Here is a 26,721-nt window from a genome sequence, read left to right as displayed (position 1 = left end):
TCAAAAGGGAGATGAAATGATAGGGTAATACATTTTAACCTAACTACATCTACCATAATCGACTTTATAACGTCCTGTGTCTGATAGCAGGGCTATCCACATCCCTGGACTACAGTCAGAAGTAATTCACAGCAGACAGTCTATGGGGGAACCCTGCAAATGGATTTTAAGCTTCCATGTCATCTATGGACTTCTGTAAACCAAGTGCTCCCAATTTAAGCTCTGATAGCATTCCTTCCCTCAGTTTGGGGCCTTTAAGACCCCAGACGCTATTCTTATTGCTAGCCAGTCACCATCAGGTTTTGTCCCCAGACTTTTATTATAGCATTGCATCTCCAGGGAGCTCTCCATGAGAGTAAGCATCGAGCAGGACCATCTGACTAATCTGTCTCTTATTGAAGTGACAGCCCAGGCTGGCTTGTTCTTTTCACCATTTGTTTCTATTTTTCATACAACGTTTCCACTTCAAAATTTATAAATTTTATGTTTCATATTGGTTTAATCACATATTTTAATTTTAATTTTTATTACTTGAGAGACTTTGACTTTCGGTATGGTACTTTTGATTTTCATATATACTGCTATAATTAATACATCTTTGCTATTGAAGTCTTATGATGCTAGCTTGATGACTTACATCTGTCCATAAATTTTTGTCTTTTCTTAGTGTCTAAATTCACTTTAGTAATTTGAAAGTTACATCTATCCTGCTTTAAACTTTAATATTAAGGATCTTCAAATTTTCCAAAAGCTTTCTTGAACTCATACAGAATTAAAAAGGACTATATCACTGAAGACTATGGGCACTTAGTCACTTAGAACTAAACGCATGACCTGCTTTAACTTTCTAAAATGTACCATAACGCCAGAGAGGTGGAGCTTACAATAATTAGCCATACAAGATCAAAAGGGTATAATTTGCCCAGGGATGAAGCTCGGAAGCCAGAGAAGTATAGGAATGGGAGAATAAATGGAAATGGAAACACAAGAAAGTAGTAGGAAGAGTGCTATCACATTGTAGATATTGCAATCAATTCCAGTAAACATAACGTGCAATATTCATGGAAAACTAATTAATACTGCACCCTTTTATTCTAATCACAATAAAAGTTACATTTTTAAAAAAACTAAAGAAGAGTTTAAGGAAATCTTGAGCTCTTTAGTAACTTTCTTCTGAAAATAGATATTTATCAACAATCATTAAAATATAATTATAAAAGGAAAAATGTACCTCTTGAGGCACTACTAGATAATTTGTGTTTTCTATGTTTCTAATTGGATGGTAATTTATTCATTTGTTTCTTATAAAATTATAAAAATATGACATATCCCTAAGTTACTGATCTAAAAAAGTTACAGACTATAAATATATATGCTATTGAGTGATTGATCTAGGGGTTTGAACACATTTGTTTTCTGCTTATGAAATACAGCTATGCTCAATACTTGTTGGGCTTAAATTCTAACTCTAACACCTACTAACCTGAGAGAATTGACAATACTTGTAAAGCATTAATTTCTTCAACTGAAAAATCAAAGTATTTTCCTGATGAGCTGCAGAAAATTAAGTAGTATAATGCATACAAAGTATTGAGAATATGCCATGCACCTCATAATCATTTAGTAGACATCCTTCTCCTTTAAGTGGCCCTCTTTTAAAATTTTACAAAGATACCTAACTCTAACATCTGTTAACATAATCTAAAGGATTTGATCTAAATTATAGCTTATTGTGGGATTACTTATAATTAACAAATCTTAGGCTTTCTAAATGTACTTTTTTAAAATTCAGTTTTATTACCAGACTCATAACAATTATTTAGATCTGTTTTTTGAAATCTAGTGCTAGTGTTTATCATTGTCTTCAAAGGACACTTTAACAACACATCACAAACTAGGTCACTTTTAAGGAGCTCTGAAGGCATAGTAGATTACGCACTAGTCTACCAACCACAGGGTCAGCAGTTCCAAACCACCAGCTGCTACATGGGAGAAAGATAAGACTTTCAACTCCGGTAAAGAACTGCCATCTCAGAAAGCCACCGAGACACTTACTCTGTCCTATAGGCCTGCTATGTGTTAGAATTGACTCGATGGCAATGAGCTTATTGTATTGTCTAAATGTATTGTCTTGCACTTCTGGAAGCTATCTGATATCAGCAACATTAGTTAATAGCTGTGAAAGTCCTCTGTCTAGTTGCCTCAGTGTTTTGCTCGTTTATAAGGACACCACTGACCTTGGTGGATCGAGAGATAGTCATTGGAACACAAGGAAATACTGCCTGGCTTTTAAGTCCAGTAAGGTGTCCTTGTAAGTACTGAATAGCAAAGACGCCATTTTTAGAACTGCAGTAGTTTTAATCACCTAATAAGCTGGGTAAGGTTAGATATTGAAAAGGGAAGGCTGAAGAAGAGCAGATGTGTTTGAATTATGGTGCTGGCAAAGAATAGCGAAGACACCAAAAACTATCAAAAGAACAAACAAATCTATCTGGGAAAAGTATGGCCAGACTGCGCATAGGCGGATGGTGAGATCTCTTCTGAAGTCTCTGGACATCTTATCAGGAGAGGCCAGTTCCTGGAAAAGGACATCCTGCCTGGTGAAGCAGGAGAGCAGGGAAGAAGCCGCAGGCTCTCAAGGAGATGTACAGGCTGCAACACGGGGTCCCACATAGCAGCAATGGAGAGGATGCTTGGGAAGGGGCAGGGTTCCTTCTGTTGTACATAGGGTGGCTACAAGCTAAAATGGACTCGGCAGCACCTGAAAACACCAGCTCATACTGGGCAAGGACCACGCTACTCCTGGAGGGCCTAATGTTAATGGGAAATGTCTGCAAAAACCTTATGTCCAAAGATCGCATCACATCATATTCCCTCATCTCTGGAGGGCCCAGTGCACCACTCTTTTGAAAATGGTCGAGAGCAGTTTCAGATCCACTCGTGTTTTTAAAAAAGAAAAGAAAACTTTTTATTAGGATTTAAAATTTTACAGAGTACATTGGTTTTCCATTGAACACTTCATACATTGATTGCAGTCCCAAGATGTGCCCGCACTCTTCCCACTTCCGCCCTCCCTGTGTTTCCATTCCTATTCATCCTCCTTTCCTGTTCCTTCCAGCTTTTCAGAGTTTTCATCCACAAGCAAATGCTGTCCTTTTATTTGTACGGTGGATTGTTCTAAGGAGTGCATCCTCCTGGATGTTGTTCTTCCCCTCCAGGTCTGTGTACTGTTGGGCTGAAAGCTGAGCAAGCTGGGCACCATCTAGTTCTTCTGGTCTCACGGTCATGGAGGCTGAGGTTCACTGTGTCCATTCATCCTCTGGACTAATTGTTCCCATACATCTTCTATTTTCATCATTCTTATTTTATGGTACTTCTGTGCTGTCTCGGGGGGCGGGGGTAACAAAGAGCATGCTGGTGGGGCGGGCACTACTGGCATCTGGGTGAGCACTCTACTGCTTGGTATAGTGGTGATCCAGAAACACCACGTCCAGCTCTCTTTCGGGCACTGAAAGCTTGAAAAGCAATGAGGTGCCCATGTGCCGTACAGAAGTCTGGAAGGCCCTCTCCCAACTCCGGTGAGCCATGTTAGCAGAGGGCCAGCGACTCAGAGCATGGGCACCGCATGGTGAGACGCACTCGTCTGCCCCAGTGCTTGGCCCAGGCTGAATTCTAGCACCTCTCCCTCTGTTTGAAAGCTTTGTTACACGCACCCCAATGAAAGGTTTCTCCTTGGGAATTTTCTCATGTTTGATGAGACTTGACTTCCCCATATAAGATTTTCCACATTTAATTCATGCAAAGGGCTTCTTTCCTGCGTGGAATCTCTGATGTGCTGTAAGGAAATTCTTCCGGATGAAAGCTTTGCCACACACACGCCACATACATGAAGTTTTTCTCCAGTATGAATTCTTAGGTGAGTTTTGAGATGTGCTTTCTGAATGAAGCCTTTGCCACATTCGCCACATACATGAGGTTTCTCTCCAGTATGAGTTCACTGATGAACAATGAGCTCATTCTTCCTGCTTCCTGCTAAAGGCTTTGTCACATTCATCACATACATGGGGTTTCTCTCTAGTATGAATCTGCTGATGAACAGTGAGCTCATTCTTCCAGATATAGGCTTTTCCACATTCACCACATATATGGGGTTTCTCTCCAGTGTGACGTCGCTGATGAATAGTGAGGTATTTCCTCCTGATGAAGGCTTTTCCACATTCACCATGTACATGGGGTTTCTCTCCAGTATGCTGTTCCTGGTGAAGCCTTTCCCACATGCACTGCAGACACAGAGTGTCCCTGCCACATGAATGTCCTGCGATTCCTTGAGGTGTGATTTACTGTGATAAGTTTTGCCTCATTCCAAGCATTTATAGAGCTTTTGTCCTTCGTGAGTGTTTTGATAATGTTCGCTGAGTTTGCGCACGTTATTGAATTCTTGCCCACACGGACTGCACTCATAGGCCGTCTCTAGCATAGGAATGGTCTGGCACTCACAGAGGAAAGGCTTCTCAAGGCAGGTCGTCCCACATTGACCACTTTGTCGTCAGCTTCCTGATGCTGACTGCACTGTGACTTCATGGGTCTGCATTGTTCACACTCAGGGGACTTCACTTCAGTGCACCATTGCTCTGGTGCAACATGGAGAAGAGTTTGCTCATATCCACTGTACGCGACTGACTTCTTTATTTTGTGGCTTCTGTTCTGGGTTAATTCCAGGATGATTCTATCTGATTATACAATTTCATGTAAGCCAAACATCTCACAGTTTTCCTTGAGAGGAAAATTATTTTTGTGCTGAGAAACAATACTTTCCAATGTATTAAATTTATAGCATTATTCCGTTGTGTCCATGCGTCTTTCATATTGCAAGTACTCAAGCAAATGATCACCATCTTTCTGGATTTCAATAGAAAGCAGGTTGCGACAGTTCTCCCACACCACATCCTGACAGGGTCTTCTGAGCAGGGTCAGAAGCTGCCATTCTTCCAAGGTGAACTTTACCACCACATCGTTGAATTTCAGTGATTCCTGAGCATTGCGCATTTTCTTTGGGCCTGAGGACACTGCCGGCAACTGGGGTACTCTATTTTTGTCTTATCTGGATCAGCTCTAATGATGCTCACAAACTTCAGACTCTCATGAGGACATCTCAGAAATAATAATACCCCAACCAGGCACTTCTCCCTCCTTCCTCTAAGCTGCTGGTGATGAACAAGCTGCATGCCTGGAGTCATGTGAATGGAGTTGATTCACGACCCACTCCAAAGTTCCTCGTGACGCTTCAATGTGCAAGACAGTACTCACAGCTCTCCAGCTCCCTAGACTGGACAATCTTTCTCCATGTCAAATCTTTGTTCTACTGAGGCCAGGTTTCTAAAAGTTTCCATCATCCCATGTCTATGGAATTTCCAGCAATCCCCATTCTTCCTAGAAGTCCACAGCCACCTCTTCAACAGACAGTGTCCTGCTTGTCAGTCACTCTGTGGGGCACTCTGGTGCATTTGTACCTTCATGGAGACAGGTCAAGATAAGTTCTGGCTTTCCCAAGTGTGTGTACATGCATTCGTGTGTTCCTTGCTTAGTTTCCAATGCCCCTGAGCATTACAAATGATTCACAGGGATAACTGTTCGTGGAAAGATTGGAAGTTTGTGTCTATGCAGCATCTCCAGGGAAGAAAGCCTGGGTGATGCACTTTGATAAATCACTCACTGAAACCCCATGCAGCATCGCTGTGCTCTGAAACACGTGGAGTCTGCAGGAGTTCGTGTGGATTGATGACATCTGTTTGGTTTGGTGCATTTCAACTCTCGTGGGACGTTCTCTATCTCGTGTTACTTAAGTTGCTTCATGTCTTAGTTCAGCTGACTATATCGTTAAGGTAAAAAATCAGTGACAGGTATGTTTTACGACCTCACGTAGCTTCAAGCACATTCTGGTACCTTAATATATGCATAATAATCAGACAATGGGGGTAAAGCTCTAATGTCAGTGATTTTTTTTTCCTTAAAATGTGGCTCTCTCTCTCGCTCTCTCTTTCTCTCTTTCTCTCGCTCTCTCTTTCTCTCTAATTTTGTGCAGTAGCATAGTAATCTGAATTCTAATTCTTTAAGAGTAATTTTTTTTGCATAGATGATTATAAAGTTTTCAATGATCCATAAAGTTCGAAACTGTTGCTAAAACATGTCTCTACATGAGAGTTTACTGATTTGTCTCTCAAACATGAGTAACCTTGTGAATTTCCACTTATTGGTCTTTCTTCAGTTCAGAAAATTTTCCTATTATATATTTTCTTCCCCAGGTCTTGTATGTTGGCTCTACATTCTCTGTCTTCAATTTTTTTCTCATTATTTTAAGCCTTTTAACCTCGTCTTTTATTTTTGGACCAGCATCACTGATATGGGTTCTGAACATCCTTAACATAACTGACTTCATTTTCCATACTATCAGCATGGTTTCATTTTCCCTTCAGTTAAAAGAATGAAAGTTAAAGAATTTTAATTCTGCAATAGCCTTGTCTTCATGTCAATGATCCCTTATCTTGTCTTTTGCTGTTTTACTTTCTTTGTAGACTATTATTTCCTTAGGATGTGTACATGATTCATACGAACAACACTTCTTGCATATCCAGTTTGTCAAATTCTCTATAACTGGTGTCCTATCATAGCTCATTTTCAAAGAGATGATTTCAGAATGTACATTTATATTTGGGACCTGTAACAGTGTATCATAAGCCCTCAGGTTAGGTTTCTCTTCCGTTGCATAACTGATTAAAACAAAATACTATCAGACTCATTGTTTGTCAAGGCGTTCTGGAGACAAAGGATCTGAGGCAAAGCCTGCCATTTCTATGCCCTTAGGAGAGCAGTCATCTGCTTCCGCCCACACTCAGGAATTTCAGCTTCAAGTCCAAGGGCAGCAGTTGAGCTGCAGGCAAAGCCCTGCTCACTAAGCGGAGTCTCCACATAGAGTTCTTCTTTGGCTCCCTTTTTGTAGAATGGTCTTGGCGTCATCCCACATCTCCTCAGTTCTTCTGTCATTGGTGCTTAATAATTAGCAGCAAATCTGTTCTTGAAATGTCTCCAGATTCAGGTGGGATGGAATCAGGGTCATATTTTAATTCTCATGGACTTGTTTGAATTTTCCTACTTGTTGAACTTACCTACTGATACTGAACTTATCCACTGTCTCTTCTCACAGATGTAGTCTATTTTATTTCTGTGTGTTCCAACTGGAGAAGTGCACATGCATAATCACGATTTGTGTTGGTGGAGGGAGGGGTTCTTGCAATAAAGGGGTCATTGGTCTTACAAAATTCTAACAAGCAATCTCCAGCTTTGTCCCTATCATCCAGTCCGTATTCTAAATCTACTACTCCTTCCTCATTGTTTCCAACTTTTGAATTCCAGTTGCCAATAACTATCAAAGCATCTTTATTGTATGTTTGATCAATTTTATGCAGAAGACATTGGTAAATTCTTTAATGTCTTCATTACTAGCTTTAGTAGTTAGTGCATAAATTTGAATAACAAATAACAATTGTATTGATTTCATTTCCTTGTATGTGAGTCAACATTATCCAATCACAGATATCATTGTACTTTAACATAGGTCTTAAAATATCCTTCTTGATGATGAATGAAATTCCATTCATCTTCCAGGCATATTAAACCATACAATTTTCTGATTTAAAATGAAAGAAATAATGTAGCCAAAGAGCTGAACAGAAAATTTCAAATGTCACCTTGAGAAGACAGAGTAGAATATCATAATAAAATGTGCAAGAACCTAGAGTTAGAACATGAAAAAAGAACATGTTCAACCTACCTTTAACTGAAAGAACTAAAGAAAAAAATTCGAGCCTGGAATTTCAATATTGAACAATTCTATTGTCAAACTATTGAATGATAAGGAAGAAATGAAGCATCAAAAGAAGATGAAAAATACACAAAATTACTATACCAAAAAGTTACCATTCTAGTCGACATTAACCACTTGAGGAGGTTATATATGCGCAAGAATCAATGGTGCTGATAGAAGTGCAAACTCCACTGAAAGCATTAGCCAAATCAAGGCTCTAGGAATTGATTGTTTGTCGATTGAAATGTTTAACAAGCTGATGAAGCACTGGAAGCACTCACTCATCTATACAGGAAATTTCAAAGACAGCTACTTGACCAACTGACTGGAAGGGATCCATATTTGTACTCATCAAAGAAAATGAGCCAACACAATGCTCAAATTATAGAACAGGGTCACTGAAATCACATGCATGCCTAACATCATCCAACAATGATTGGAGCAGTACATTGACATGGAGCTGCCAGGAACTCGGGGTAGATTCTGAAGGGGATGTGGAGCCAAGGATATTATTGCTGAGAGCCTGTGGATCTGGGCTGAAAGCACAGAATAGCAGAAAGATGTTTACTTGCATTTTATTGACTTTACAAAGGTATAACTCTTCGGATCATAACAAACCATGGACAGCCTTGAAAGAGTGGGAATGATAGAGCACTCTATAGTGCTCATGTGGAATCGCTACCTGATCAAGAGTTAGTCATTCACATAGAAGAAAGGAATACTGTATGGTTTAAAATCAGGAAGGTGTGCTTCAGGGCTGGACCTTCTTCCCAGACTTATTCAATCTGTATGCTCAGCAAATGATCAGAGAAGTTAAATTACACGAAAAAGAATAGCCTTTCAAGATTGGAGAAAGGCATATTAATCAACTAGGCTATGCAGTTGATCCAACCTTGTTTGCTCAAAGTGAAGAGGACTTGGAGCACTTGATGAAGAACAAGGATTGCAACTTTCACTACGGATGACAGCTCAATGTAAAGGAAACAAAAGTCCTCACCACTGGACTGACGATGAACAGAGAAAAGACTGGAGTTGTCAAGGATTTCATCTTGCTTGGATTCACAATCAGCACAGAAGCCAAAAGATCAAAGAATGAATTGCATTGAGTATTTGTTGCCCAAGACCTATTTAAAGTGTTGGACAGCAGAAAGGTTCCTTTGAGGATTAAAGTGCACCAGTTCCAAGAAATGGTATTTTCATTGCTTCATATGCAAGTGAAGGTTGGACTTTGAAGAATGAAGGCGGAAGGAAAACTAATGCATTTGAACCACGGTGCTGGTGAAGATTACTGGAAGTACTGTGGGATGCCAACGAATGAACAGATTTGTCTTGGAATAAGTGTAGCTGGAATACTTCTTAGAAGCCAAGGCTGGCGAGACTTTGTCTTACCTACTCTAGAATGCTGTCAGGAGAGACCAGTCCCTGGATAAAGACATCGTACTTGGTAAAGGAGAGAGGCAGCAAAAAAGAAGGCCTTTGATAATGATGAATTAACACCGTGGTTGCCAACAAGGGGCTCAAGCATAAGACTAATTGTCAGTCGGGGCAGTAGGAGGCAGTGTTTAGTTCCATTGTATCCACAGTCATGAGTTGAAACTGACTTGACAGCACCTAACAACAACTGCCACGCAATGATGTCCTTCTCCAGGGGCTGTTCTTTCCAGAAAACATGTCCAAAGTATGTAAGACGAAGTCTAGCCTGCGTTGCCTCTAGGTTGCCTAGAGGGGACATGATGGTATATTATATAGGGTCATGTTGGCAAGTTTTCCTCAATCCTCCTCCTTTTGCTATTTAATTGGAGTAAAGTTCTCTCTGATTTTGCCATATCTTGTCTATCGTTTTCCATACCAATCTCCTTGAAAATTTTCCTGGTTGTCTATATGCTATTGGTTACTTAATATAAATGAAGAAAGTTGCATAACAGACCGCAAGACATATGCCATTTGCAACCAAACCTCAGAACTGTAGGTAGTTATTTATAGTAGATCACCAATATGGTATTACCCTTTTGTTCTGCTGAATAAGAAGGATGAATATAGTGATAAAATTCTTCCTAAAAAATTAATGAGGTAACTCTTCACATAGATTCCAAATGTTTTCAACCTAAAGGGAATTCTCAACAGTGCAAGACTCTAGTGAATACTCTCTCAAAATAGTCCTCCTTTTCATAAAAATCAAAATATAAACGACCAAACCTGAATACCATTATTCACAAATAAAGACACACAGTATAACACACCAATTGATGCCTAGAACACAAAAAGCCATAAATAAATATTAACCTGATAAATACATGTAAATAGACTCAAACTATTCTTAAATATAAAAGGCTAATTTTTAATTTAAAAGGAATAAGTAGACATAGATTTAGATTAAAAATTTGCAAATAGTAGTTTCCATATATCCAAAGCTCAGTCTGCTCCATTATTAACATCTTACATTCATATGAGAAATGTGTTACTATGAATGACTTAATGCTGATACATTATTATCTGAACTTCATTCAAATCACCTTAATTTTGACCTAGTCCCTTTGACCTTTCTCCAGTCAAGGAGCCTATCCAGAACCTTGTGCATACAGCCATGATGAGTCAGAGCCAACTTGAGAACATCTAGTAATAGCAACAACAAATTCCTACTGATATTTCTAATTCATGAACATGAGGATCATTCTATCCCCCTCTCCTTATTTCTCTGTAATTCCCACTCCCTCAGTAAGAATCTTGGCTCCCAGTAACAGATATGCATTTACTTAATTGCTCCACTTCAGTACATATCTATAAGAATTCAGAATTTGCACTAATTTTTTTCCAACTGGAGTTCAATACTACATAGACATCCTTTTGCTTTTAGTCTTATAGATTTCACTCATCTCCAAAGTTATGTAGGTCAACACTGGTTAACCCTACTCTCTTCAGTGAGGCTGGTTCAGATATCTGAAGTACAATTCGATCGTCAATGACTTCTGAACTTTTCAAAATCTTTCACTTGTTAAAGTGCACTGGTTTGTAAGGTTTTCTGGATTAAGACAGATACATATTATCATCATCTATCCACCATTGCAAAATTGTAAAGATCTGCTTTTGCTGCCATAAAGATACCACGGTGCCTCCCCTCAGCCTTCTCCATTCTCTCTAAAACTTCTGGCAACCATTGATCTCTGCAGTTAAGGAATATCCAGAATGTCATGAAAATGAAATAATGCAATCTTCTCACTCTGACTTCTTTTACAAAGCAATATTCATGAAAGATTCATGACTGTCTTCATGTAACTTAATTATTTGTTCATTCATTTTATCACTATTTTGTGTATCCATTCCCTAATTGAAGCACATGTTAGTTGGCTCCAATTTTTGATAAGAATATAGAAATCTTATTGCGTCCAAAGGTTTTGTGTTGACTTATATCTTCAAGTTAGCTTGGTAAATATCTAGGAGCATGGTTACTAGATTGTATGATAAACTTGCAATTAGCCTTTTAAGAAACTACCAAAATGTATTCCAAAATGACTATACAGTTTTATCTCCACACCACCGGTGGTCTCAGGCATAACGATGATTGAGATGGCGGCCCGAGAGCTGGCCGTCCTTGGGCGTCTTGGGTGGGAGCGAACCAAAAGCTCCTCCTAACCACAGTCTCTGTCAGTCACTCTTGCTCTGCAGCCTCTCCAGCAGTCAGCAGCATCAGAGTTTTGAGTTTGATTTTGAATGATTTTTCTCATTCCAATAGGTGTGTAAACTCATTGTTATTGTGATTTACATTTCCCTTATAACAATATTATGCTGAGCAGCCTTTTATAGGCCTAATTGTCATGTAGCTCTTCTGTGAGGTGTTAGATGTCTCTTCAGAATTTTTCTTCAATGTTTAATTAAGCTATTTGTTTTATTCTTATTGAGTCTTAAGGACCCTTTGTGTAATTCAGAGGTCAGTTCTTTATCAGATGCATGCTCCGCAAATATTTTTCTCTCAGTCTGTGGCTTGCATTCATTCTCTTTATAATGTCTCTTGTGGAGCAAATTATTCATTAATTGAGTCCAGCTTACCAATTTTTCTTTCATCTATGATGCCTTTGGTGTGGTGTTAGAAACAAAACACGAAATATAAATAGCATAGGTTTTCCTGCTGTTTTGTCTATGTTTAATATTTTCACTTTAATTTAGATCCAGAATTAAACGAATTTTTGTGAAAAGCGTGTGATAGGTATCTAACATAAATTTTGCAATAGACATCTACTTGGCGCTAGCTCTGTGAAAGGCTTTTCTTAGTCCATCAAATTGCAGTGTGCCTTTATTTTGGACATATGTAATTGAGGGGCTGTGAATTATGAACATAGACCAGTTGGACATGCTAGGAAAACCTTCTAGGACAAAGACCCAAGAAATCAAGTGAAACAGATACCGACAATAAACCAGGAACTCCGTTTCACCAGAAAGGACGACTACTAAATAGACTAAATACTTAACAGAAAAAACTGAATGAAAACAGTGAGCAAGGAAGCATGCAGAGAAGAGCACGGCCCGTCCGCTCAGCACAGAGTAGCCACTGTTAATTATTTCAGGAATTAGATCACTGGTTTTGCTCAAGAACTGCAGCAGCACCAGGCCGGTGAGCAGCAGCCAGAGAGGTGTGATACCCTCTCTGACGCCCCACTATTTTCATTTTCAATTGATTCTAAATATCATTAAATATCTAGTAAGTTTTCTTCAATCCATGATTTATCTAGAAATATGTCTTTTTAAAATTTCCATACCTTCTGTGTATTTGAGAATGATCTCTTCTTTCCATTATTTATTTCTAGTTAATTTCTCTTTGGTCTGAGAATATACTTCACTTAATTTCAATTCTTTAAAAATTCTTAAGATAGGTGCAGAATGTGGTCTTGAGAAATATTTTATGTGAACTTAGAGGATATATAGTCCACCTTTCTTTGGATGCAGCATCATAAATTTTAAAAACAAACAAAAGAACATTGAACATAAATACTAAGAAAACCTGTAACAATAACAAAAATATTTTAAAATATATCTGATATTTCCTAAACTCTGGATCTATGCTGTCATGTATACAGTGGAAAGGTAAAAGGAGAGGTAGTCTAAGTCAAAAAGTAAATATACCATTGTCTTTTCTGTTTCCTTTTTTTGTGTGTGTGAATACACCATTTTCCAGAAAGTAAAACACACCACATTTTTAGAAACATTCACAAATTACTCTATGTCATTTTAAAATGGATTTTACATTGTTACATTTCCCCTCTTGCAATCTGATGCTACTAGAAAATGAACAAGCACAACGTGTTACGTATGGAACTTCAGATACAAAGAATAAACCTAATAAAATATTTGATATAGTTATGATTACAGTTAGAAATATTACAGTTTCTACGCCAGATTCTTTTTTGTTAAGGTGAGAAAAGGCAATGTTTGCCAAATGCAAAAGGGAAGACATTTCATTTTTAGTCTCCTAAAGGGATCATTAAAAATATTTCATTAAACTACTTTAAGGGTATTTGAAAGCCTATATTAATATGACACCCGTTTCTAATTTAAACATAATTATAGGGAATAAAATGAGAATAATTAGATTGTTAAAGGGTAAAAGCACACAGCACTGCTCATCAGTGTCTGCAGCTATCTTCTTGCGTACTGCAGTCCAGAGAGCTACAGTGAAGATGCTTGGATTGTGTCGCTCTTACTGAGGACGTATTCTTAGACAATCCAGATCCGCAAATCCCAAAGAGAACCACCAAAGATAAACAGTAAACTGCTGAAAATGTCACCTAAGCATATTCTAATCAAGTCAGTCAACTCTCTCCTGAGAGAATGTCACCCAAATTAGACACAAGTTGTATTTTTTTGTTTCTAAAGATCATACTGATTAAAAAAAAAGAAGAAATGTTGAAACTCCATTTCTATTGGCTCAAAATAAACAACCTCTCAATTCTTCCTAATATGTTCAAATTGTTGTTGTCATCCACTTGCTTTCTAATCATAAAAAATCTAAGGGGCCTATGAATCAAACTGCCCCATGGGGTTCCTGGGACCTGCTCTCTCCATGGGAGCAGACCTCCACAACTCTCCCCAACTGAGCCCATAAGGGGGTTTTCAACTACCAATCTTTTGTTTAGCAACTGAGCACTTAAGCACTGCCACTCTGGAGCGTCTTGTATTTGAAATTTACCGATTGCTATTGCTTCTTTGGATAATTCGTGCTGTTTCGATTTGAACAATGCGGTTGCATAGAATACTCAATGACTCTGAAGCAGGGGTGGCAAAGTAACATTGTGCCTCTCCCTCCAGCCAATAGATTTGGTTCAAACATGGTGAAGATGATGGTAAAGGTGGTGAGGTTGATAACTTTGTAAGACAGCACTATTCTCCCCCCCCCCCAATTGGGAAAACTGTTATTGACTAAACTTACTTATTTGCATATGTCTTCCAAAACAAAGAGTAAGGAACACTTCACTTAAGCAACAACAACAGCACATCTAGACAACTAGGAGCATTATTTTCAGGAGCACATGGAAACAAAGGCTATCATTGAATTTGGGGAGAGTAAAGAAAACTTAGTTGGAGTTGTATATATTACAAACATGTTCTTTTAAAAAATTATTTACCTGATTTTATATTGTTTTATTAAATACTTTTATTGGGGACTCTTACATCTCTTAACACAATCCATACATTCATCCATTGTGTTAAGCACATTTATACATATGTTGCCATCATTTTCAAAACATTTCCTTTCTACTTGAGCCCTTGATATCAGCTCCTCATTTTCATCCTCCCTTCCCTCCCTCCGTCATGAACCCTGGATAAGTTATAGATTATTATTTTCATATCTTATATCATCCTCTGTCGCCCTTCACCCATTTTTCTGTTGTGCATCTCCCTGTGACGGAGTTATATGTCCATCCTTGTGATGGACTCCCTCTTTCTCCCCCCGCCTTCCCCTTATCCTCCTGGTATTTCTATTCTCATTGTTGGTTGTGAGGAGTTTATCTATCCTGGATTCCCTGTGTTGTGGGTTCTTATCTGTACCAGTGTGCATGTTCTGGTCTAGTCTGATTTGTAAGGTAAAATTGAGGTCATGATAGTGGAGGGGGGAAGCATGAAAGAACTAGAGGAAAGTTGTATGTTTCATCGGTGCTATACTGTACCCTGATTGGCTCATCTCTTCCCTGTGACCCTTCTGTAAGGGGATGTTCAATTGTCTACAGATGGGCTTTGGGTCTCTACTTCATGTCACCCCCACCCCCCCATTCACATTGGTATGATTTTGTTCTGGGTCTTAGGTGCCTGATACCTCATCCATTGACACCTCATGATCACACAGGCTGGTGTACTTCTTCCATGTGGGCTTTATTGTTTCTGAGCTAGATGGCTGCTTGTTTATCTTCAAGCCTTTAATACCCTAGACGCTATATCTTTTGATAGCCGGGCACCATAAGCTTTCTTCACCACATTTGTTTATGTACTCATTTTGGCTTTGGCGATTGTGTTGGGAAGGTGAGCATCACAGAATGCCGGATTATTAGAACAAAGTGTCCTTGTGTTGAGTAGAGAACCAATGTCTATCGGCTACTTTAATTCTTGACATATAAATATAACTACATAGATCTATTTCCCTACCTTTATATATAAATACACACATGCCTGTATTTAGACCTCTATAAATGTCCTTTGCCTCCTCATTATTTCCTCTATTTTCTTTTACTTTCCTTTGCCCCACTCTCATGTTCGACCTTCGTTTGGGTTTAGTAATTCCTTGGACAGCAGTATTCTTAAAATTAGTCATTCCACTGAAAATTACCTTTTGTTGAATCATCTTCTATGGGTTGTTTGAACAGTGTAATATCCTTGAAAGTGCACAGAAACAAGACCACTTTTTCATGCTCATTTCTTATTGGTGCAATTTGCATATAAAACCAAACAGGGGTTCCTGTGGTAGAGAGAAAGAGAGAAAAAGGACAAGAGAATGTCATATGACTTCAATTGAGATATGGCTCTTCTTTCAATGATCAATTAATATGTCCAATCATTAGTACCCCCCACAAAAAGCATTTTAATGAGACCAAAGTTTTTTAACTTTTAATTTCATATCAACTATTTGCTGTTCAAAATTAATATAATGTTCAACCCATTATACTAAAAATTTAATGTAAATCATAGGGTGTCGATTTAATATTACCCTGAGAATCTACTATAGTACTCAACAAGCAAAGTCCCCAAAACCTAACCTACCATCATATTTAACTCATAGCGACCCTCTGGAGGGTTTCCCAGGCTGCGAATCTTAACCACAACAGGAGAGCCCCATCTTTCTCCATGGTGCAACAGATGGGTCTACACATGGAACTGGCAGCTAGCAACACATGCATACCTGACATCATCACCCAGGTTCCTGGCACAAAATAGTATTCGTTCATAATTATTGAACTAAGCAATGATGATTGCTTCTTGCTGTCATCAAATTGAAGTTATATTTCGATTTTAAAGTGTTATACCTCATCCACATTAAGCAGAGTCTGGTTGTTTTCCTTGGATGTCCTCGTGTTTTCATTCATGTTGTTTGGTGCCATCTGGTCCATTTCAACTCCAACCTGACAACTGTTATGTTTGACAATATCTGTGACATGTGATCTTCAGACATGGTGTCAAGTCATCTCCTCAAGGGTCTTTTTTTTTTTTTTTTGCCATCCTTTTACGTTGCCATGCATGATACCCTTTTTCAGGGACTGGTCTCTGCTGATAGCATGTCCAAAGTACGTGAGATAACGTCTTACCATCTCCCTTCTAAGAATCATTCTGTGTATACTTCTTTGAAAAGATTTATTATTTTTGCAGTTCATTCTTCCCCAGCACCTTAATGCAAATGCCACAACTCTCTGCTCTTGAATGTTTGGCTTTCAAACGCATATGATGAGGCAATTGAAAATGCCAGGCTGGGCTTAGGTCCCCTGAGTGTTACAGTGACATCTTTGCTTCTAAACACCGTACAGAGCTCTTGGGCAGATTTATCCATTGCAGTCCATTGTTGGATTTCTTAACTGCTGCTCCTCACACTTTGATTTATTTTTACTTCAGCTCATTCTTGATTTATTTTTACTTCCAAGTGACACTAGGTTTCATTTTAGCAAGTTTGGAAGAAAGCATAGGTAAAGAAAAACATTATCTTGGCAAGTCAACAGAGTTTTGCTCCCAGCACAAGGTGTTTAAATAAAATGTGAGGGCTAGAATAAGGAGGTTGCCAAGGGGATCGTGAAGTTTGCCTTATAGCTCAACAAAAACTGATGAAATGTAAGATAGAAATGATAGATATTTGTGCGAGCAGGGCTTGGAGTAAAAAAGTGTCCTTACCCAGAAGCAGGTGAAGATCAGCAAGGAGGTTGTAAGTCTATGTTTCAAGGAATTATTAGTATGAAAAGCAAAGAGCTGACTTTGGTTAAGGATATAAAAAATGACTACTATAAAGAATCGTAAATAGATTCCAATATCTCAGGTGGAAACTGACTGAGAACAGGTCAAAATTTTCAGATGGAAGGGGTCAAATGGTGGGTTAGGAACAGTAAAGTTTGGACAAACATTCCTGTGTCAGTGAAGAGTTATGAAAAGTCCAAGCATTTGCTGAAGGACATGGAGAAGACAGGAGTAGACATGTTAGGTGGGGTGTGATTGTTTTCTACTATTCTATCTGACTTGTGTGGATGGAAAGGCACCGAATATGGAACTATGAGAAGATTCTGGATCAACAAAATGAGTGATAGATCTCAGGGCAAGCAACTTTGGCAGAGCATGCATGACTCAAAATTCAAATTCAGTGCCATTGAGTCTATTTTTGACTCTTAGTGACTCTATGGGACAGAGCAGAAAGCCCCTGTGGGCTTCCTAGACTGTATTACAGGCAGAGGAAACCTCATCTCTCTCCCATAAGCAGCTCGTGCTTTCAAACAATTGGCCTTTCAGTTAGCAACCCAATAGGTACCCCTCTACACCACTGCCCCCAAGGCACAACAGAAGAGACCAAATAGAGTTACTATTTCAGCAACAAGAGACCACAGAACTAAAGAGGATCCCATTTAAGGTACTTACTATAACTCTTTTTTATACTCTTTGATATACTCTTTGATAAGTGAATGACTATTTAGGGCATCAAAAAAATCCTGACCTAAAAAACAAACCCTATTTATTAAAAACCTGTCATTGGAAGTGAATTGATTTTTGTGAACCTTAGTTTTCTCATCTGTATAATGGGGATAAGATTAGTGTCATATTTTCACGGGTTAAAAATAATACCATCAAAAACAAGGATTAGTTAGCATTAATTAGAATAAAAACGAATTATTGAGAGCACAAACTAGTAGTCATGAATGTTTTATTGTTGTCTTAAGAGCACTGTTAAAGAGGGATGCTGTTAGCACTATTAGATGCAGAAGTGCAAAGGAAGTCTTGGACGTCAGTAATTCTAGTATTTTCTTTGGTCTGGGGGCTGAGTCATGTCGTTCTCACGAGCTTTTTCTTTCAGAGACTTTTCAAGTATGACCTGTACTAGCTAATACCTTCCTCACCTCAATTTGACGGTCCATGTTGTTGTTGTTGTTGTTGTTGTTGTTAGGTGCACTTCAAGTCAGTTCTAGCTCATAGTGACCCCTATCGACAACCGAATGAAGCACCACCCAGTCCTGCACCATCTTCACAATGGGTCTGATGCTTGAGCACATCGTTGCAGCCACGCTGTCAATCATCTCTTTGAGGGCCTTCCTCATTTTTGCTGCCCTTCCATCTTACCCAGCAAGATATCCTTTGCCAGGAATGGATCTCTCCTGATAACATGTCCTAAGTAGATGATTCCAAGCCTCACCATCCTGGCCAAGAAGGAGCATTCTGGCTGTACTACATCCAAGACAGATTTGTATTTTCTCGGGGCACTACATGGTACTTTCACTATTCTTTGCTGAGACCATAATTCAAATTCATCAATTTTTCTTTGGTCCACCTTCACATGCATTATGAGACAATTGGGGAAAAAACCATGTCGTGGGTCTGGCACACTCTAGTCCTCAAAGTAACATTCTTGCTTTTCACATTTTAATATTTTGTGCAGTATATTTACTCAATCCAGTGTGTCATTTGATTTCTTTACTGCTGCTTCCATAAGTATTAATTATGGATCCAAGCAAGACAAAATCCTTGACAACTTCAATCTTTTCTCTGTTTATCATGATGTTACCTATTGGTCCAGTTATGAAGATTTTTATTTTCTTTACATCGAGTTGAGTTTTAATCCATACTGAAGGGAGCAATTCTTGATGAGACAGACTATCAAGATTCATTGATAATTATTGTTAATTAGAATGCGGAAGTTGTAAACAAAGAGGAAGGAGCATTAGTTAAAGAATACAACTTTGGTGACAGAAGCAAAACTGGCTATCACCTCAGAGAATTTTGCAAGACTAATAACTTCTTCATCGCAAACATATTTTTCGACAACAAAAAAGGCAACTATTCACATGACTTCACCAGATGGAATACACAGAAATCAAATTGACTACATTTGTGGAAGTAAATGATAGAAGTTCAATATCAGCAGCTAAAATGAGACCGGGGTTGACTGTGGAATTGTCATCAGTTACTTATATGAAAGATTCAGTTAAAAAGAAAGAAAGAAAGAAAGAAAGAAAGAAAGAAAGAAAGAAAGAAAGAAAGAAAGAAAGAAAGTTAGTTCAGGTAAAAGGTTAAGTAAATTAAAACAAATCCATGAGACCCAAAATGCAACCTTGGATCTATCTTATTTGAATCTTGAGAATATCTCCAGAACAAATTTGACATTTGAACACTAATGACATAAGACCTGCTGAGGTAGTTAGTTCATTGCGCCAACCTGGCCGATATACACATGTGGGGTTAATTGAAGGGCAGAGGGATACATGGCTGGGTAAGCCTCGCCTTTCTAGTTCTCGGGTCTCTTGCTTTGTGATGGTCAGACTAGGGTGCAGCTGCCTAGCCTGTTCCCTCCTTTAATTGGCAAGGCTCACTTCCTGCAAAACATTCCCAAGGAGAAGCCACATGAACCAACCCCGATACAGTCCTGGATGTTGGAGCACCCATGTGGAGACCCCTGCCAGTGCTGAGATGTTTACACATTCACTGACTCAGCTTTCCTCCTGCAGTCCACATCACTGCGTCTGTTTTGTGAGATGCAGGAGGACTTTGTGGATTAGTGTTGGACATATGGGTTATGGGTTAATGTTAGACTTGTGGGCTTGGGCAGCACTGGGTTGGGATGTTTTCTTGATGCGCACTTAAACTTTATATAACACTCTCTCTTAGACATGAGTTTCTGTGGATTTGTTTCTCTAAAACACCCAGACTGACACACCTGCTGAGCTTATGGTATGAAATTATGAGCATCATCTACAAAGAAAACAAAAGATCTTTAAAAAGACAGGAAAGAAAGAAAAGAACAAAATGGATATCAGAAGAGACTTTGAAATTTTCCCTTGGTCTTAGATCTAAGCCAAATGGAAGAAACAATGATGTCAAAGAGCTGAAGAAAATTTTCAAGGGCAGTTAGAAATGAGAAAGCAAAATGTTATACTGGTACATTCAAATACCTAGAGTTAAAAACCCCAAGAGAAAGAACATGCTCAGCCTATTTTATTCTCTCAATCTCTCTCTCTCTCTCTCTCTCTCTCTATCTCTCTCTCTCTCTCTCTCTCTCTCTCTCTCTCTCTCTGTCTCCCTCCCTCTTTTTTAAAATCAATTTATTGGGGGCTCATACAACCCTTCTCACAATCCATACATACATCCATTGTGTCCAGCATATTTACACCTTTGTTGCCATCATCAATCTCAAGACGTTTGCTTTCTACTTAAGCCCTTGATATCAGCTCCTCATTTTTCTATTCCTCCCACTGCCCCTCCCTCATGAACCATTGATAATTTATAAATTATTATTATTATTATTATTATTATTATTATTATTATTATGCCATATCTTATACTGCCTGATGTCTCTCTTCCCCACTTTTTTGTGTCTGAACCCAGAGAGGAGGTTATATGTAGATCCTTGTAATTGATTCTCCCTTTGATTCCACCTATTTTAAACTAAAAGAAATAAAGAAAAAACCCTCAAGCTTAAACTTGTAACATTGAAAAATTCCATGAAGGAAATATTGAATGATTGATACCAAAAGCACCAAAAAGAAGATGAAAAGGATGCAACACAGTAACTCTACCAAGAAGAACTACTTAACACACAATTATCAAGAAGTTGATGAAGCACTGGAAACACTTATGCATCTATGTCAAGAAATTTGGAAGACAGCTACTTGGTTTACTAACCAGAGGAGATCCATATTTGTACCAATTCCAAGAAAGGTAACCCAGCAGAATGCTCAAAATATTGAATAGTCTCATTGGTATCATGTGCAAGTAAAATTTTGCTGAAGATCATCCAACAATTGCCTCAGTACATTGCCAGTGAGCTTCCAGAGGTTCAGACCAGATTCAGGAGAGGATATAGAACAAAAGATATTATTGCTGATGTCAAATCAGCAATCCTGGCTGAAAGCAGAGAATGTTGACTTGTTTTTATCAACTCTGCAAAGGCATTCAACCATGTGGGTCATACTATGGACAGCTTTGAGAAGAATGGGAATTCCAGAGCACTTAAATGTGCACATGTACCTGGATCGGGAAGCAGTTATTTGAACTGAACAAGGAAATACTGCATCATTTAAAATTGGGAAAGGTGTGTGCCTACCTTGAATCCTTTCACCATATTTATAAGAATACATGATTGGTTCCAATCAACCAGAGCCTGCCTGACATCTGAGAAGGATTCCTCTGGGAGGGACACCTCAAATGCCACCTCGAGCACAAGGCTCTCTCACCAGTAAGACGACCAGCTCTATGACTGCAAATGCATCCGCGCCCGCCACGCAACAGAGCCGAGAATGTCAGCAGCACTGGGTGCCTGCTGCTATAGCTAGAGCTCAGAGGAAACCTGTAAGCAAGTCTTAAGGAGACACAGAGCAGAGTCTCAGGTTCCTTCACACGCACCTCACTCTCCGTCCACACTCAAGCATGAGGCTGGACGCGTGTTCTTTAAACAATGGCTTCTGCAAATTGCTGAAGGCAAAAGGTTTCGAAGAATGCCAGGCTTCAGATGTCGATCATCAGAAACTAACTGATAATCAGAACGTGCCTAATCAATGTTGTTTTGTTTTTTTCCCCCTCTCAGATGTATAGATGAAGATGGCAGCAAGAAGCGTGTAAGGAAATTTTGGAGAAGTATTGGCTATCAAAGAAATGCAAAAAAAAAAAAAAAAGCTGACTTCAGGTTCCAAATTGTAAACATCATATTCTCTCCAAACCACCATGAAATAAAGCCCTGCCAATTATTCTATCTAAGAACAGAGATGTTTTTTTCAGGTTCAAATATGCAGCTATTCATAAGAGTCTACGTCAGAGTCAATAGCTTCTTAACGGCCTCCAATAAAAAACAAATAAGCAGCACCACCATGTCTGTGACTTAAAGCATCATGGGAAGCTACCCCAAAGGGGACTTTGCCATCTATACTTGGCCACTGGACTGAAGAGGGCAGAGAAGTCAGGGGACTGGGTGTGCAAACATCCACCTCTGTTGCCCATGCCCTATGTAACCCCAAGGGGTCTGCAGAAGGACGTGACCTTTCCAAAGATGAGTGCAGGAGGAGGCATGTTTCTTGAAAAAAATTGTCCCATCTCCCAGAGAGGTTGGTTCTGTTTTCTTGTTCTAGTTTTATACAGTGTATCCAGGAACTACGAGTGAGGTGCCTGCTTTTACAAATCAACAGATGCAGCGGCAAGCAGATACAGGACCTAAGGCTGTTCCAGCACAGTGCACTTGTCAATGCAGGCAGAGAGGTCCTACACACAGAGAAAGGGGCATTAAAAATGAGCACTTTCCCACGGTCTTTCCGAAACCTGAAGAGAAAGAGATGATGTTAGATTTCGTGACTCCCTGTAAAAGCAGCCACTTTTGAAATTCCAGCATAAAGCTAGGGCACAGCCTTTAAAATTGCTTTCAGATATCGCGGTATATTTTTTTCCCCAAGCTGGGCCATAGTCAGACTTCTCTAAGCAGGATGAGCATTTGCCAAATGGTTCGATGAAAATCCTTCCTTTCTGGATTTGGGATGTAGGTGGGAAGAGACTCTGAATGTGTCTAAGAGAAATACCTTGGCCTCTGTTTGAGAAGCCCCAGCCATCACCACAGATTTCCCATTGCCAGACAGAAAGAGCTATGTTAAATCAGCACCCAGACCTACAATTCCTGTCCCGATAGTTGACACGGCCACTACTAATCAGAATACTGGACCTAACGGATAGAGACTGCAAACTGAGATGTCAATCATGGCATGTATGAAATCAGATCTTCAATTTTCCCATTTGCAAAATGGTGTTTAACCTAATTCCTTAATGGAAGTGTTGGGAAGATTTGGCACTCGGGCATTCTCGGACATTAATCTACAGGCATATGATTTCTTCTTTCTAACATAAAAAAGCCAGAACCCAACTTGATCTGTAGCCTCAACACAATCTCAATCAAATTCCTAACAAATTATCTTGTGGAGATTTAGCAACTGATGCTAAAGTTCATATGAAAGTATCAACAACAGAATCGAGGACTCAAAAATACACCCCCAACCCTCCAGTCAGTGCATATTTGAGAGCAGCAAAGGCAATCAATGGAGAAGGTACAGTCTTTTCAACAACTGGACCTACTAGACATCCAGTGTGGAAAAAAAGAGAAATGAAAATATAGACATAAATATTGTATCTTTTACAAAAATTAAATCAAATTATATCATAAATTTAAATGTGAGATGCAAAACTATACAATTTCTGGAGAAAATGCACAAGAAAATCTACACGGTCTTGAGACCTGCCAATAGCACTGCCTATTGAGATAAGGAGTTAAAAGCATAATACCCGAAAGGAAGAAATTGATGTTGGATGGTAGAAAAATTACAAACTTCTGCTCTTCAAATGACAGTTTAGAGAGAGAAAAAAAACAATCAACAGGCTGGGAGAAAATATTTGCAAAATACATATCTAATATTAAACAACACAATTAGATACCACTACAAAGGTACTAAAATAGCTGAATCTGAAACATTTGGCAGCACCAAATGCTGGCAAGGATGTTGAACAGCAAAAATGTTCACTCATGACAGGTGTGAATGAAAAATGTAACCACCACACTGAGTCACAGTCAGGAAATTTCTTTCAAAGTTTGCCATCTAATCCAACAATATTTTCTCTAGCTACTTACTCAAATGGGAAAAGTTATGTCCACGCAAAACCTGACCATGAATATTTACAGCAACCTCATTTACATTGCCCAAACTTGTAAATAAAGAAGAGGACCTTCCACAGATCAACGAAGAGTGGCACGGTCACATACTGAAGTGTTCCCCAGGGAGGAAAAGAAATGAGCTACGCTAACACAAGAAGGTGGTATGGAAAAGCTAGCTACAAACCTGTGATTCCAACTTGGAAAAGGCAAAACTACAGAGACAGGAAAGAGAACAATTGATGCCCAGAGTTAAGGGTGGCAGAGAAGAAGGGGGGCACAGGGCATGTGAAGGGCAGTATATATTTAGCAATCAATAATAAAGAAAGAATGCAATAAAGGTGGACACATCACATTATACAGTTCTCAAAACCCCTAGGACTGAGCAGCACAAAGAGTAAACTCTAGTGGAAAGTATGGATCTTAAGGCTGTTCTGGACCAAAAAGTCCATCAGACTCATAGCGACCCCATGTACAAGAGAACGAAACAATCCCAAAGCCTGCCCCATCTTCACAATTGTGGTGCATGAGCCCATTGTTGCAGCCTCTGTGTCAGCCCATCTGGTTGACAGTCTTCCTCTTTTTCACTGCCCCTCCACTTTACCAAGCAGGATGTCCTGTTCCAATAACTGGTCTCTCCTATACAAAGACAGGTTTTCCACTCCAGTAAAGAGCTACAGTCTGAGAAACTCAGAGGGGTGTTACTACTCTGTACTATCAGGTTGATAAAAGTCAGCATCGACTCAAAGGCAGTGAGTTTGGCTTGAACTTTTGATCCCTCCTGATAGCATGTGCAAAGTATGTGAGAGGAAGTCTTGTCATCCTAAGGAACATGCTGGCTGTACTATGGACCTTAGCTAATGATAATGCATCAGTACAGGTTCATTCTTATAACAAAAGTACACTCTACAGCAAGATGTCAATGATAGGAGGCAACAAGAGAGGAAAGGACGTGGGGACTCCTGTACTTTCTGTGCATTTTTTCTGCAAATCTAAAATTGCTCTAAAAAACTAAGTGTGCTAGAAAATTCACACATATCTACACATCTTTACTCAATTTACAGTAAAAAAATTTTTTAAACAAGTAGATATGTGACATTTCATTGGTGGAGGATTAGTTGAGGCCCAAAAGTTTTTCAGCTATTGTCAAAAAATATTAAGGCACTATTTTAAGAATGGAGTAGAAATCCCTTTTGAATACATCAAAAGTCCTATACTGAAAGTATGGGGTGGACTTCCAATTAACTATCTTTGTGGTGAAGAACCTTGAAATTACTGTGAACGGCTAGAAGAACTAAGAAACATGTCTTGAAAGAAGTACTAATATGCTTAGACTTCATCTCAAATACTTTGGATGTGCTGTCAAGAGACCGGGCCATAAAAAAGGATATTCTGCTTGGTAAATAGAAGGTCAAGAGCAAAGAGGAAGATATGCCTCAAAACGGATCGGCACAGTGGACTCAGATATAGGAATACTTGAATGAACGGCGCATACCGGACCGAGTCTCCTGCTGTGTCCACTGGGGCACCATGAGTCAGAACCAGCTCCACACCACCTAACAACAGTCCATGTTGGCCACTGCAAACCCTGGACCACCCTGCAAAGGACAGGACTTCCAGAACACTCCGTGGTGCTCATATGGAACATGTACATAGACAAAGAGGCCGTGGTTCTGCAGAGTTACACGCAGCCAGGTTATGTCTCTCACCATACGTATTCGATCTGAACCCTAAGCAAATCATCTGAGAAAAGGGACTAAATGATGAGCGTGGCATCGGCACCAGAGGAAGACATTAATAACCTGTAATATACAGGCGTCGCAGTGCTGCTTGTTGTAACCCAGGAGCACTCACTGGTGAAGATCAAAGACCATAACCTTCGGTTTGGATTACAACCCAATGTAAAGGCGGCAAAAATTCTCACAAAGGAACTTGTAGACAAAATCATGATAAATAGAAATAAGATGGATGTTATGAGCGATTTTGTTTTACATAGATCCACAATCAATTCTCAAGAAAGCATCAGTCCAGAAATCAGACAGCTTATTGCACTGAGCACACCTCTGCCCGAGACCTACTTCAGGGTTCAAAAGCAAAGGTGTCACTCTGAGAAAATGCACCTGGCCCAAACCATGGAATTTCAATCCCCTAATATGCATGTGGAAAATGAACAACTAATAAGGAAGACCAAAGAAAAACTCATGCATATGGTGTTGGGGAATAATATTGGCGGTACCATGAACTGCCAAAAGAACAAATAAATCTGTGTTAAAATGGTGAGACTTCCTCTCACATGCTTTGCACATACTATCAGGAGAGACTCGTCCATAGAAAGATGTCATCCTTTTTAAAGTGAAGGGTGAGTGAAAAAGAGAAACACTGCAACGACGGGTGCAAAGGTAGGAACAATCATGAAGATGGCGCAGGACCTGGCGGTGTTTCTTTCTGTTGAACCTCGGGTCACTATGAGTGGGACCTGATGCAACAACGCCTAACAGCAACCTTTGTTCTTCGGTGCCAC

The 26,721-nt window shown here is 39.3% G+C and overlaps 1 protein-coding gene across 1 annotated transcript in view; it reads right to left on the bottom strand.

Annotated features, from left to right (window-relative positions):
* The window catches only part of KCNH5 (potassium voltage-gated channel subfamily H member 5), a 359,954-nt gene that overhangs the window by 295,252 nt on the left and 37,981 nt on the right, over positions 1–26,721 (bottom strand). Inside the window, exon 4 of the mRNA XM_075531693.1 lies at positions 15,672–15,800. Coding sequence (XP_075387808.1) covers positions 15,672–15,800 — 129 coding nt within the window. The remainder of the gene's footprint in view (positions 1–15,671; positions 15,801–26,721) is intronic.

Source organism: Tenrec ecaudatus, chromosome 14 (genome assembly GCF_050624435.1).
Source record: "Tenrec ecaudatus isolate mTenEca1 chromosome 14, mTenEca1.hap1, whole genome shotgun sequence".
Classification (NCBI taxonomy): Eukaryota; Metazoa; Chordata; class Mammalia; order Afrosoricida; family Tenrecidae; genus Tenrec; species Tenrec ecaudatus.
Note: the sequence above shows the minus strand (reverse complement) of the source record. Positions and strands in the feature narration are given on the sequence as shown.